The sequence below is a fragment of the Fusarium subglutinans genome, assembly GCF_013396075.1.
Source record: "Fusarium subglutinans strain NRRL 66333 chromosome Unknown NRRL66333_c0000034, whole genome shotgun sequence".
Lineage (NCBI taxonomy): Eukaryota > Fungi > Ascomycota > Sordariomycetes > Hypocreales > Nectriaceae > Fusarium > Fusarium subglutinans.
Window position 1 is genome coordinate 116,274 of NW_023502097.1, and position 12,061 is coordinate 128,334.

Sequence of the window (12,061 nt, forward strand, 5' to 3'; positions counted from 1 at the left end):
ATCTTAGATTAACGAGCGACAGCTGCAACCAACAAATATTCATTTCCAATCACAGCAACTAAGCTATTACCCAAAAAAAGTAAACACAGTGTATGTATCACCTGAAGCGTAAAATTCAGTGGATATTGATAGCTGTCGTAAGCTCTATTCAGCTTGAGCTGGATGCAACCTCTACGTCACGGTTCCGCAAATGACACAAACGGGGCTTTGGTTAGCGTCTTGATCTGAACATCGCAACCTTGTTGGTGAGATGCTCGTACCCTGCTTTGATGTGCAGATTTGCTTGGATGGATGAGGCTCGGTCATGGATTTTGTCGATCCCGGGTGTAACCTCCGGCGTGGGGCCGATTACCGATATCGCGGAGGACATCGTCCGCAGGTTGTCAGCTCCAGAGATGGTGATTTGTTGGGACTTGGAGATGAACGACAGCTGAAGAGTCCCTGGGTCAAGCCTCGTCGTCACTGTTTATGTCGGTTGAGACTCTTTTGGAACGACAATTGAGTTGATGATTCCTGGTTTCAAGATATCGTGAGCAGATTCATTGCCTCGTGTATGGCAATTCCCAGCTGACGCCTTTCAGAACGACATAACTGGAACGCATTGCTTCCTCTGCCACGTATCGCCGCGCCTGAGCGCATATATATATTTTCTCAAGTGTGTGGATAGACAAGCGTGACTGGACACACCATTCGAGATCTGGCAGATGTTATGAGTCACCGTATTTACGACAATCATGAGTCTTTATCCAAGTGCTTCCTGCTTCTAGCAAGGAAGTATAAATTATGTAGAGATAACTATGTACATGTAGTAATGAAGAATAAAGCACCCAAGTCCCATCTAATTACACCCTCTTAAACGCACTGGAAGTAGTACTCGTTGTGCTCAACGCACTTGTAGGGCTTCTCACACTCGGTAGGTCCCTTGTAGTTTTTACCACCACATTGGTAGTAGTGCTTGACAACACTGCCAGAGCCAGTTCCGACGGGATAAGCGGGGGCAGTGCCTGTGGGAGCGGGAACTTGAGGAGCAGTTGTCTCGGTGTTCCACTTGTAGGTGTAGGCTGAGCTGCTGCGGATGACAGGGACGCGAGTGGTGGGCTCAACGGCAGCGACGGTGGGCTCGAACTCGCCATCGTCTTCGTCACAGTCACCAGTGGGGACGGGGGCTTGGGTAGGAACGGGGGCCTCAGTCTCGGCGCAATCATCATCGGAGTCATCGTCGACGGGAGCCTTGGTAGGGTAGACCTGAGTTCCGTTGGTGGGGATAGCATAGGTAGGGAAAGGGGCCTCGGTTTCGGCACAGTCATCATCATTATCATCAGTCTCAGTAGCAAGAGCAGTGCGGGTCTGCTCGGTCTGAGGAGCGGTGGTGTTCATGTAGTTCGTGGTGCCAGGGACAGTGTAGACGGGCTTGGTCTTGGTCTCGAGGGTAGTAGCAGGAGCGGTAGTCTCAACGGGGGCAACGGAGCTGGTAGCAGGAGCACCAGTGGCAGCGGCAGCGAGAAGGCTGGAGACACTGGTCCAGGCGGGCTTCTTCTCGTAGTCATCGGTGTAGAGAAGAGCCTCGCCATTCCCCTCAAAGACACCGGGGATCCAGCTGTACTTGTCGGTGATACCCCAGACGGTAACACCAACACAGCCCTTGGTGTCGAGACAGGCACCAACGACATCGGCGTACTCATCACCCTGAGTCTTCAGTTGAGCGGCAGAAGCGGGGACGGACTCGTGGCGGATGTCAAGCTCGGTGATGGCGACCTCAACGTTGAGATCAGTGAAACGCTTGAAAGTGGCAGCGAGCTCAGAGCGAGAAGGAGTCTCGCCAACAATCAGATGGCCCTGGAAACCAACACCGTCGATAGGGGCGCCCTCTTTCTGAAGAAGCTTAACAAGCTCGACGGCCTTGTCAGTCTTGGCGCCGTTCTGCTCAAGGTTGTAGTCGTTGTAGTACCTAAAAGGTCAGACACATCTATATCATGAGGAGGAGGGACTTACAGCTTGGCAGCGGGATCGGCCTTGCGAGCAGCCTTGAAGGAGATTCCAAGGAAGTCAGTTCCCAGAGTGCGGGAGAAGACACTGTCTCGCCACTCGGCGCTGTCATCGATGGCCTCGTTGACCACATCCCAAGCGTAACAGTCGCCCTTGTAATGCTCAACAACATTGGCGATATGAGCCTCGATGACTTCAGTGAGCTCCTCAGCAGAGAAAGCACCAGAAGAAACTATACCCATTAGCACAGCACCCCAATCCAAACATGTAGTATAACTCACCCCAGGTAGGAAGCTGGCTGTGCCAAGTCAAAGCATGACATCTCAAAATCTGACCATTCTTCTTCGCAAGATCCGGAACAACATCAGCAGCCGTATAAACGAAATCACCCTGCTTGGGCTCAACAGTCTCCCACTTCTGTCCGTTCTCAGGAACAAGCTGTCCAAACTCCTCAACGTCGTCAGCCAGCTTGCTGTAGGGCACATCACTGAGATATCCGTTATCGACAGCTGAGCCGAAGTACTTGAGTCCAGCGGCCTGCGCCAGGCTGTGAAGCTGGGCCGAGACAGGGCTCGAGGCCAAAAGTCCGAGGAGTGTAGTCTTGTGCATTTTTGTAAGTGGAAAAAAGAGTGTATAGTAGGTGAAGAAAGGCAAACAAATGAGTGTATTTTGCTTTTTCTTGAGCTACTGAAAGAAGGGAAAAAAGAAGGAAGGAATGTTAATAAACGACTCGCGTTTGTTAATAAAGAAGAAGCGAGTATTAGATGCGGGACTCGAGATCATGATATATATCCATTGGTTAGCTTAGCCATGCCATACCTCCCTCCAGCTTAACCGCTGCAGCATCATTAAAGCCCATGTAGATCGTCCCATCTGCATACGAAAGCCTTGCGTCCTTTAACCTTACGGTAAAATATCTTCCGTCAGTAATTTGTGGTGTAAGTCCCCCTGTCACGTCCCGCTTCGTCTCAGGTCTGTGACAGGGATGCATATTTTGTCGGGCCAGGGACCGAAACTGGCAATGGAGATAGCGTATCGTGACGAAGAGATCGGCCCAGGTTGTGCTGATTACCCGGGTAAATTGGCATTGGATGTTCGGCAATGTCAAGATTGTCGGTTCCTTGCATGTTGCCCTGTTGTTGACCAATTACATATCCATCAAGGGAGGGATCCAGGAACAGATTGTTAGTTCAGGAACAGGACGGCTAAATCTGAGGATGGCGGTTAAATATGCAGATGATCACCAACACAGACACAAGCGTTTAGTACCCATTTCTTGTCTGTATTCCAGCGTCCTTTTTATCCTTGATATACACAGTTGATAGATGAACTGTGATATGAGCGATTATAGCAAGCAAATGGCTCAAATTCTTGTGCTGTGCCACGATCTACGGACAAGATAAGATGATCCTGATCCACCCCTTTCCTTTCATGTTTCAGATACCCGGCGCTAGAAGCCGTTGGTAATAGCTTATTTTTCGTCTCATCTCAACGTGATGATGGGGTTATCGGTGGAGTATTTAATGGCACGTCGATGATTTCGCTTAATGTTCTTGGCTATTATAGCACGGCTGGGGGGGTAAATCTGTCAAGTATCATATCATCAACTCTGGCTAAATCTCACCGAGCTGACCAGTCTACACGATCAAGGCTTGTATAGTACCCATTTCGTACAGATAGCTCCTCCAAGTGGACATTTAAAACTCTTAGTCTGCCCTGCCAAGAGCCATTGTAATATCTCTAATCTCACGTTCTTCCAGAGTTCTGTTCCATAACGTCTCCACAATCTTCTCTCCTGAGTCGACCTGGTCTCGTTAGCAATCATATAGTCAGCACCGCCCAGCTCATGGGCGAAGTTCCCAATCCTTATTTACCTCGACCCTTGGCTCTCCTTCCAAGGACCAGTACGGGATGAAGGAACTAGCTCGTTCCATCCACAATGCTACTTGCTAGCAAGATGCTAGAAGTGTCGAAGCCATTGCTCGGAGAAGCTCTAATTCTCGTGAGGCTCGTTCGACTCGCAACATAGAGACGGTCTGTTGGTAGTGCCATCGTGCACGAGAGCTTGATCATCGAGCACTAGTCTTCTTCATGGAGTATCTCTGGGCATTTCAACAATATATATTGGATTCCACGATTTAACTACTGTTCTACCGCTGTGGTTCTCATCATGATATTTTTGAGACAGCATGAATGTGGCAAGTTGCGATAAACTCATGGCCATCTTCCCGAGATCGAATTATTTAAACTACTGTAAAACAGCTTAATTCTACTATAATAAACTGGAAAGGTACTATAAGTTTTAGGATGAATTAGATATAAATATCATTTTTAAGCACATTCTTAAATTCTGCCGTCATATATCAAGATTGTTTGCCAAATCTTAGCGGTTACTGCCTGAACCTACCCTATTGGCCTATGCCCGTTTAGTCAGCCATCTCAACTTCCTCATGTGAGATGCGCCGCTTTCATCATGCTCTTCATGCCCTTCATCATCCTCCTTCCAAAAAAAAAAAAAACTCACTCCTCTTCAACTTGAAATTCCATAGCTATCAATGAAACCTCCAAAAATGATGCTCAAGACTACTTTACTCGCAGCCAAACCTCCTTCTGATCCACCATCACCTCCGAACAAGCCGAACACCCCACTGCACCACGGAGAGGCAGAATGGACAGCTGTTTATCCCATTATCGAGAGGCTGTATATGAAAGATCGAAGAAAACTTCGACATATCATGCAGATCATGGAGGAGAAGCATAATTTCAAGGCATCGTGAGATCACCCATCTATCTGATATCATCGCAAGCTCATATAGAGTCCAGAGTCCAGATGTATAAGAGGCGCTTCACAAAATGGGGGTTTTATAAATCAAAACAAAGAAATGCGAAGACTGCTTGCAAGAAAAAGACCCCGACTCCGCAAATCACAGCAGAGACTCAAAACTGGCCAAATGCTACGCCGTGTCAGAGCCAGTCGCTTATTCTCTCTCCGAGCCCAGACCCTTTGGAGACAAGTAGTCTTGAATTTCTTACAAGTATACACGACTGGAGTAATGCATTCTATGAATCTCTCTACACCGATGGGTTAAACCTACAAAGCAACCATTCGTCACCACGAACTGGTAAAATCAACCGTTACGATCCAGAAGGATTAAGTTTCGCCTTTCGGACCATCGTTGAGCTCATACAACGCGGAAAAGGCATTCTAGCAGGCCGATTGACCCGTAAGGCCTTTCTAGACATCGAGAATATGCTGCAGATTGAAGCACCTTTGTTTATCTGGAATGTCTTGGAAATCATGTATCACATGGTTCGTCTTGGTCAGACACAGCTTCTCGGTATGCTTCTCATGCAACTAGTCGAACTGGCGAGTAATATCCATGAGATGACGCATCCGATTATCAAGATGCTGAGGAGTTTGCAAAAAGCGGTGTATCTTTGGGAGAAGCATGCTACACTGGATAAAATGCAACTTCTTGAGGAGGCTTGGGTTCTGAATGCGGATATTATCTGCAGGAACTACGACTCGAGACTGTTGGTCATGTACTACCGCCTAGTCTGGGAATCTTCCTGTGTTCAACTTGGCGAGGATCAACTGGATGGTCTTGATAAGTGGTTCTCAGCCATCAAGAGCAAGATTCCGCATGAGGATTCCTATTTCCAACAGGCTGTTTTATTCACTGATCCTAACTCGAAGGAGGATACAGAACCGCCGAGAGACTACGAGATCACAAAAGCCCTTTGCGTCTCGGCAATACAGCATCGCTGCACAATGACCTTTGGAGAGTCAAACATGGCAAGCCTCGTGCGTTTGGGTTTACTGAAGAGTCGAGTTCTTGACGAGATTGACGAGAATCCAAGCGATGAGACACCGCAGTCCCACACGCGGTTTCAAGCAAGGGTTATGGCCTACTTGATGAAAGTACTTATGGACGTTGATAGAGAACTCGGGTTGGATGTCAATGTGGCGGACAGAATGCGCAACAAGATCGCTTTACGAGAGTTTGGCTACTCGAGCACTTCGCCTCAGGTTATACATGATATGTGGCAGCTAGAAGCCTTTCTGCAACAAGAAGGACATGTAGCTGAAGCGGCAAAGATAAGGAAGGAGACGTATAAGAGGCTTGAGGAGTATGTAAACCAGGTGCCTGTAGACGAGGTCTAGCAAGCGCATGATTGACAGGCACAGTTGCAATGTGGCAGCTAAATGCGATGAGATGGTGAGATGATTTACCCAAACGCCACGAGTCTATGCTCTATAAAATGCCTTCCTATGCAACATCAACATGCCTTACAAATACAGTCACCTCATGAATCACGGCCCAGTCGCTCTTCGTCATCTTGAGTTAGTTCATATGCCGGTCGGAAACCCTGTCCATTTTGACCCTGCTTCTTCAGATGGGGATTGGGATGTGTGTCCTTTATACCGCCTAGACTCGTGTAGCCTTGGTCGTATAGAGGACAGTACTCGATGCCGAGGTGTCGGATAAACTGGTCATGTTAGTTCATTCGGCGCATGGTGGTGGTGGGGACTTACAGCCCAGATTTGAACTGTCAGAAGGTAAGTCAGCAATTGTTCGTTGTATGCCTGTAAGCATAGATGTAGGGTCAAGGAGGAGGTCGTACCATAATGCCAGTCAATAACAGGATGTATTCTCATAAACGACGGCCAGCCAGCGTCCGTCGGATCAAAGAAGGTCAAGTTCTCGCCATGAGGATCCGTTCTTCTCGTTCCCACAAACACAGCCTTGATACTCGGTCGTTCCTCAAGGTATATCTCTAGCCCCTTCTTCATCGGTAGCACGTAGCGCGCAACTTCAAGACCGTATTCTTCGCTGGACGTCTCGACGAACGTGTCGACTTCGGGAAAGGGATGCGCCGCGACGACGTATACGCATTGGAGCTTTTCGAGGGGTGTGAGTTCGGAAGTGCCGTTGGTCGTGTCGGATGTGGAATAGTAGTGTCGGCCCATGCGAGCGAGGAGGATGATTAAAAGGACGAGGCCTAGGATGATTAGTTTTTGTCGCTGATACATGGAAGACCGTGAAAGGGACTTTGATAAAGCCCCAGACCCTCGTTATGCGACTTACAGTCCTTCCCGCCATTATATGATAACGCTATTTGTTCCGGTCTGCTTCCGTCAGCCCTTATCCGACCTTCCCATCCGACAAACGCACCGATATTTCTGCAAGGCCTCATCCACGACCTCTATCGACTTGCGGACCTGAGCTTGTACATCGCGCAATGTCTGTGTCTCGGCCTCCTCAGCAATGAACGCTTCGACCTTTTGGTGCAGCTCGAGACACTTGTCGCGCAAGGAGCGGGGTGGCGGGGTCGATATCATGATGGCTCTCGATGCCTCGGATGTAAAGGAACTGGCGTTTTGGGTATTGTCTATGCTTGCTTCGAAATCGAGGATCTATGCTAGAGAGAGAAGAATAGAGAGGAATTGATTTCGAAAAATTGTATGTGTTGCGATGAAGCGAAAGTTAATAGCTCCGGTTTCGCCGTGTACTTGGGCGATGGAGGGGAGGTACGTAAAGAGGTGCTGCTGCTGGACTGCTGAGCAGCTTCCATGCGATCACGTGCAGTACGTTCTGCGGTTGGGTTGCCGCATCACGTGCATCACTTACAAGAGCTGTTAGTGGTGAACAGATTTACCTCGGAACATGAAAAGAGTCACTGTTTTTAATATCGTGAGAGCAGAGGAAGATTGCTATTAGCGTTCATTTATTTATATGTTCGAACCATGATCATCACCCGTAAAAAGCCCAAGGCTGTAACTCCAAAACATTAAACATGCACTACACCAGACTCAAACACCAACCTGTTCAGCCTCTACCGAAGTGTTGAATCTCCACAATGCTCAAAGTCCATAACTCTCAGTGAATAAATCACTGGATCCATTGCCAAGTAATGAACTTGATACAAGCTATGCCTTTCGGCCTCTGCCTCCACCTCCACCTCTCAACAGACCACGGTATAACAAGGCGATGCGTGTTGATTCCAACGCGCTTCATCTCCTCAGGACAGAGCTCGTAGAATATACGGCCACGAGCCCTGAATCTTTCTGGTGGCCCCTTACCTGGCCATGGCTTGGCGATGAGGAAGTCCACGGGTATCCCTTGATGGCGCCGCTCGAGTGGATCAAAGTGAGCTGGCTTCACGTAGAAATATAGCGTATGTATTCCAGGAAACACGGCTTCCAGAGTGCTCAGAAGAGCAGAATCCTGGTAGTAATCAAATTCGCTGTCAAATGGTACAGCCACCCTTCGGATAGCTTCTAAACCCCGATATGGCACGGGCGGTGCGAAACTCAAGACGGCTCGGAACCCACTTACACGGGTGTTACCGTGACACCATCTCTCGACAATGACCAAGTAGCTGGCTGCGTCGATGTGAAGGCCACTTTCTTCCTTCACCCTCGTAGCATTGTCATGCGAGTTGTCGAGTCTCATGCGTACGGGAACTTGTGGCCGGTAAAGGGTCCAGCAGCGAGTGATCTCTTGATACGATGCACGGCAAACTCGCATCAGGTCATAATCACCTCCAGGATTTGATGAAGGTGGGTGAGGGAAATTACCAAGATTTGTAGGAATCGAGTGTGCGATTCTGAGTTCCCGTGGCCACATAGGGAAACCCTTGACATCCACGAAGTAGGCCCGTGGAGCATCAACACAGAGAGCGTAGGCCCAGATTAAGTTCTGGATTTCCTGAGGCAACTCGCCAAACCTGTGAAACGCGCCCTTGGGTTGGGGTTCATTTTTGAAGAGCTTCTTGACGAGTTGAAACATTCTGATGATATCTCCGTATATCTGACTGCTATCGAGCTTTGGTAGACATGTTGGTTATCGTAATTACAGATGGAAGAATAAGTATTTTTATACTCCTTTCTCTTAGAAGAACACGCTATTAGCAACGTGCTGTCGCCGGAAAACTCAACTGTTCAGTCAGGTTCTCTGGGTGGTAGGGCACGCATTCTGGTGAACAACGCGCAGTCCACTTACAGCACCTCACATCTGTGCTTTGTGCTGGAAATTTGGAAGGGAAGGGAACAATTGAATGCATAGAAATGTCAGGAAACCATCGTGCGGACCACTCTTCCATCAGGATTACGCCACACCAGCTATTGCTTGTGGAAACTGTCCATATCCCCGTGGACGACAAAGGCGGCGAGACTTGATTCTAGAACATCGGGTGATTGGAAGGAATTGGTATACTAGACATCACAGAGAGACCTTGTTGGCTATATTCAAAGGCTGTTATAGAGTGCTAGGTATAATATTATCGGGACTTTGCAAAACAACTAACATAATAGCTCGGGGTTGAGATGACGACCCCCCCCCTCTCAATAAACCGTTGCTCATCCTCACTCTGTATTCAACGGGCCAATACCCCTTCATCTAGATAAGAAGCTACTGTGAAATACTCGCGGTGAATACCTGTACTCAATCCGGCTCTGGTTCTCTGGTTGTCCACTATCAACGGTCGTAATATTTCCTGGTGTATCAAGGATCGAAGTCAGATACTTCATAGCAGTACTTCGCTTCCTTCACGGTGTAGCCCCTGGCATTGAAGGGGCGCTCTGCTGCAGAACTCATCGTGCAATGCCGTAGACTGTGTGGGTCGATGTGATAGAAGAGGAAGCGTCGTGATCTCCCCCTAAAGCTGATCAATCTGGGCATCCAATAGTGACGCCATGGAAGTACTGTCTACGGACGAGCCGCAGATACTGACACCACTTTTCGTTGTTATTGAGGTCTTCCAAGATACTGAACATGCAGTAAAGTGGCACGTTTCTTATTAACGGATTTTCTGGTTCCAAATAACTTCCGAGGTAATTTGTATCGTCTAGGGCTGTGTGTAGGAGTCAACTCAAAATCGAGAAAGCCATTCATGGACACCCAAAACAGTTGTTGCACTATCGGAAAATAGGCCGGGACAAATTAAGATAGTGTGAGGTTCTAGGAGGGTTGGGACGATAAAGAGACCAGACTCATGCTTAGAGTCATCTCAAGGCTTGAAATTTCGGAAACTCCTCTTCCACATACGCCTTGAATAGAGGGAGCGGCGGGTTCAGGTACTTTAACTCGGTTGGCCGCCATTCAAGTCTTGCTACCTCGATGACAAGTCGTCTAAAGCTGTTGAATAGACTGTTACAGACATGTCGGAGAAACCCAGGCTCTTGAGCGTTCGAGATTGGTGTGAGGAGTTCAGTCAGGCTGACCCACGAAATTGCGATGATGTGTGATGGGAAAGCATCTTTGCCCAGCGGCACTAGAGGCTCATAAGACGAGAAAGGATAAAAATAGCGTGTATCATAGTGGATATTGATAGAGTGGATGCTGCGCAGCTAGATCTGAGAGATACTGTTTGTTCAGTGGATTGATCCGGTCGCCCAAGTTGCTTCGTTACACTCGTGTGTAGTAATTTAGTAACAGGTTCATGCCACCAAAGTTGCCTGGTCTTCCTATGGCTTGGTTCAGCATGTTCCCACGCTCTTCACCCATATTGCAGATGTAGCAGCAACCTCAGCCAGGAGACTAATCTTGGGATAGGTGAGTTAATAACGAAAACTTTGTCCTTAGGTAAGGTATTGTTCGAGATGGCTCGTGCTGCTGAAGTTACGTGCCTAACCCTTCGTAAATACTTATCCAGGATCGTTTTGTAGTTTGACTTGTCCCTTAATAAGAACTTCTAAATCTGTTTCGTAGATAGGTTCTGGTGTTTAACCTAAAGGGCAGTAGTAGGATACTTGCTTAGTTCTGACGTCTTGGATCTGGGAATCTGAAATAAGAAGCTCTACTTCTCAAATGCAATAGCTGTTGCCATGGAACTTTAATGTGCACAGTTCCAGGTTGTTTGTGATTCCCAAACTCAGCGCTTTAGCGTTTAAAAAATATGAGAGGCCAGTTGGTGCGAAGTTGGCATTGGTGTTAGGATTGCCTTTGTTTTCCTCCTCGTCTCCCTCCTCAGTCTCTGTGACTCTCTGCTGCAATACTCCAATAAAGATCAACCTAGGGCGTTGGTGTGACGTCGAAATCCTGTCCAACAGCACTCAGAGACAGTAGCTGGAAGCCTTGATATGTACGTGCCATATTGGCGGTGGAAGAGACTTTTATCCGAGTCAAATTGTAAGGCAACAGTGAAGCTCTTGGTCCCAGGGGCTAGAAAAAGCTATCTCATGTCAATCTTCTTTACTGCCGAGAGGAAGACCTGGCTGCCCAGGTAGATCTGGTTCACAAGTCTTTCAAACTCGCTACCCGGCAGAAAGGATATCTTCAAGGGTAGGCACCGCTGAAAGTTGACTGAGTTTGCTTGAGAGGACTGAACGCTGGCAACGGTGAGCCATCTCTCCATGTCAGGATTCCGTGGGAGACCAAAATCTAGTTCCCATCCAGCGCTTGCGAGAGCATTTTCGATCGCCAGCTTCCAGACTGGCCATTGCTTGGCCTTTTCGAAATGCTGGTCTTTGCTGATTGGGATCTTGAAACATTTGAGATTAGCCATCTCTTTGTACTCCTTGGAGTCGTGAATGGGGTTATTATTAGCTGCCTGCAGTCAAGATCGTATTTGTCCATCAGTTGCTTCATCTTTAGTGAGATGATATATAACAACAAGATTCAATGGAGACACCAGCTTCACGAACAAGCCAGAAATGGGCTTTCGGCGGCTTACCCCTTGGTGCATAATTTCGGGTTGTGTTCGAGCTGGTATTTCGGAACGTCGCTCCCACATTTGCCACCAGCTCGCTTGAGCAATTCGATAGCCTAAGAAGCGGCCTATTACCGTACGACTAGGTCGTTGCAATGGATGTTTCAATGATGGGGTCAACAGTATGATCTAGGTCCCCCAAGACCTCTTCCTGGCGGCTGAGGTCCTTGTTGTGCATAAGATCAGAGCTCCAAAGGAATTCCCCCATAATTTGATACCTGTTTATGTCTATCAGCGAGTGATAAACAGTCAAACTAGACTATGTTGCCGGATGCGAGACTTTGATGAATAAGAAGGGTATTAGCAATCCGACCGATCGGACACTCGTAGAGTTGTTGGTCACTGCCTCAGTTGGTTCACT

General features: G+C 48.0%; 5 protein-coding genes across 5 annotated transcripts; 1 reads left to right on the forward strand and 4 right to left on the reverse strand.

Annotated features, from left to right (window-relative positions):
* Positions 1–852: 852 nt before the first annotated feature.
* FSUBG_3934 (endo-1 4-beta-xylanase) lies at positions 853–2,595 on the reverse strand (the record flags this gene model as incomplete). The annotated part of the gene is made up of 3 exons (XM_036681868.1): positions 853–1,948; positions 1,993–2,218; positions 2,268–2,595. The coding sequence occupies 3 exons, from the start codon at positions 2,593–2,595 to the stop codon at positions 853–855; spliced, it is 1,650 nt and encodes a 549-aa protein (XP_036540492.1).
* A 1,961-nt stretch (positions 2,596–4,556) lies between these two features.
* Positions 4,557–6,151, forward strand: FSUBG_3935 (uncharacterized protein; the record flags this gene model as incomplete). Its single annotated transcript, XM_036681869.1, has 2 exons — positions 4,557–4,759; positions 4,867–6,151. The coding sequence occupies 2 exons, from the start codon at positions 4,557–4,559 to the stop codon at positions 6,149–6,151; spliced, it is 1,488 nt and encodes a 495-aa protein (XP_036540493.1).
* A 143-nt stretch (positions 6,152–6,294) lies between these two features.
* Positions 6,295–7,330, reverse strand: FSUBG_3936 (FAD synthetase; the record flags this gene model as incomplete). Its single annotated transcript, XM_036681870.1, has 5 exons — positions 6,295–6,477; positions 6,524–6,537; positions 6,613–6,990; positions 7,077–7,117; positions 7,164–7,330. The coding sequence occupies 5 exons, from the start codon at positions 7,328–7,330 to the stop codon at positions 6,295–6,297; spliced, it is 783 nt and encodes a 260-aa protein (XP_036540494.1).
* A 550-nt stretch (positions 7,331–7,880) lies between these two features.
* On the reverse strand, positions 7,881–8,780 carry FSUBG_3937 (uncharacterized protein; the record flags this gene model as incomplete). Its single annotated transcript, XM_036681871.1, has 1 exon — positions 7,881–8,780. One exon carries the CDS (start codon positions 8,778–8,780, stop codon positions 7,881–7,883), a length of 900 nt encoding a protein of 299 aa, XP_036540495.1.
* A 2,383-nt stretch (positions 8,781–11,163) lies between these two features.
* On the reverse strand, positions 11,164–11,676 carry FSUBG_3938 (uncharacterized protein; the record flags this gene model as incomplete). The annotated part of the gene is made up of 2 exons (XM_036681872.1): positions 11,164–11,541; positions 11,665–11,676. The coding sequence occupies 2 exons, from the start codon at positions 11,674–11,676 to the stop codon at positions 11,164–11,166; spliced, it is 390 nt and encodes a 129-aa protein (XP_036540496.1).
* Between the last annotated feature and the right edge of the window lie 385 nt (positions 11,677–12,061).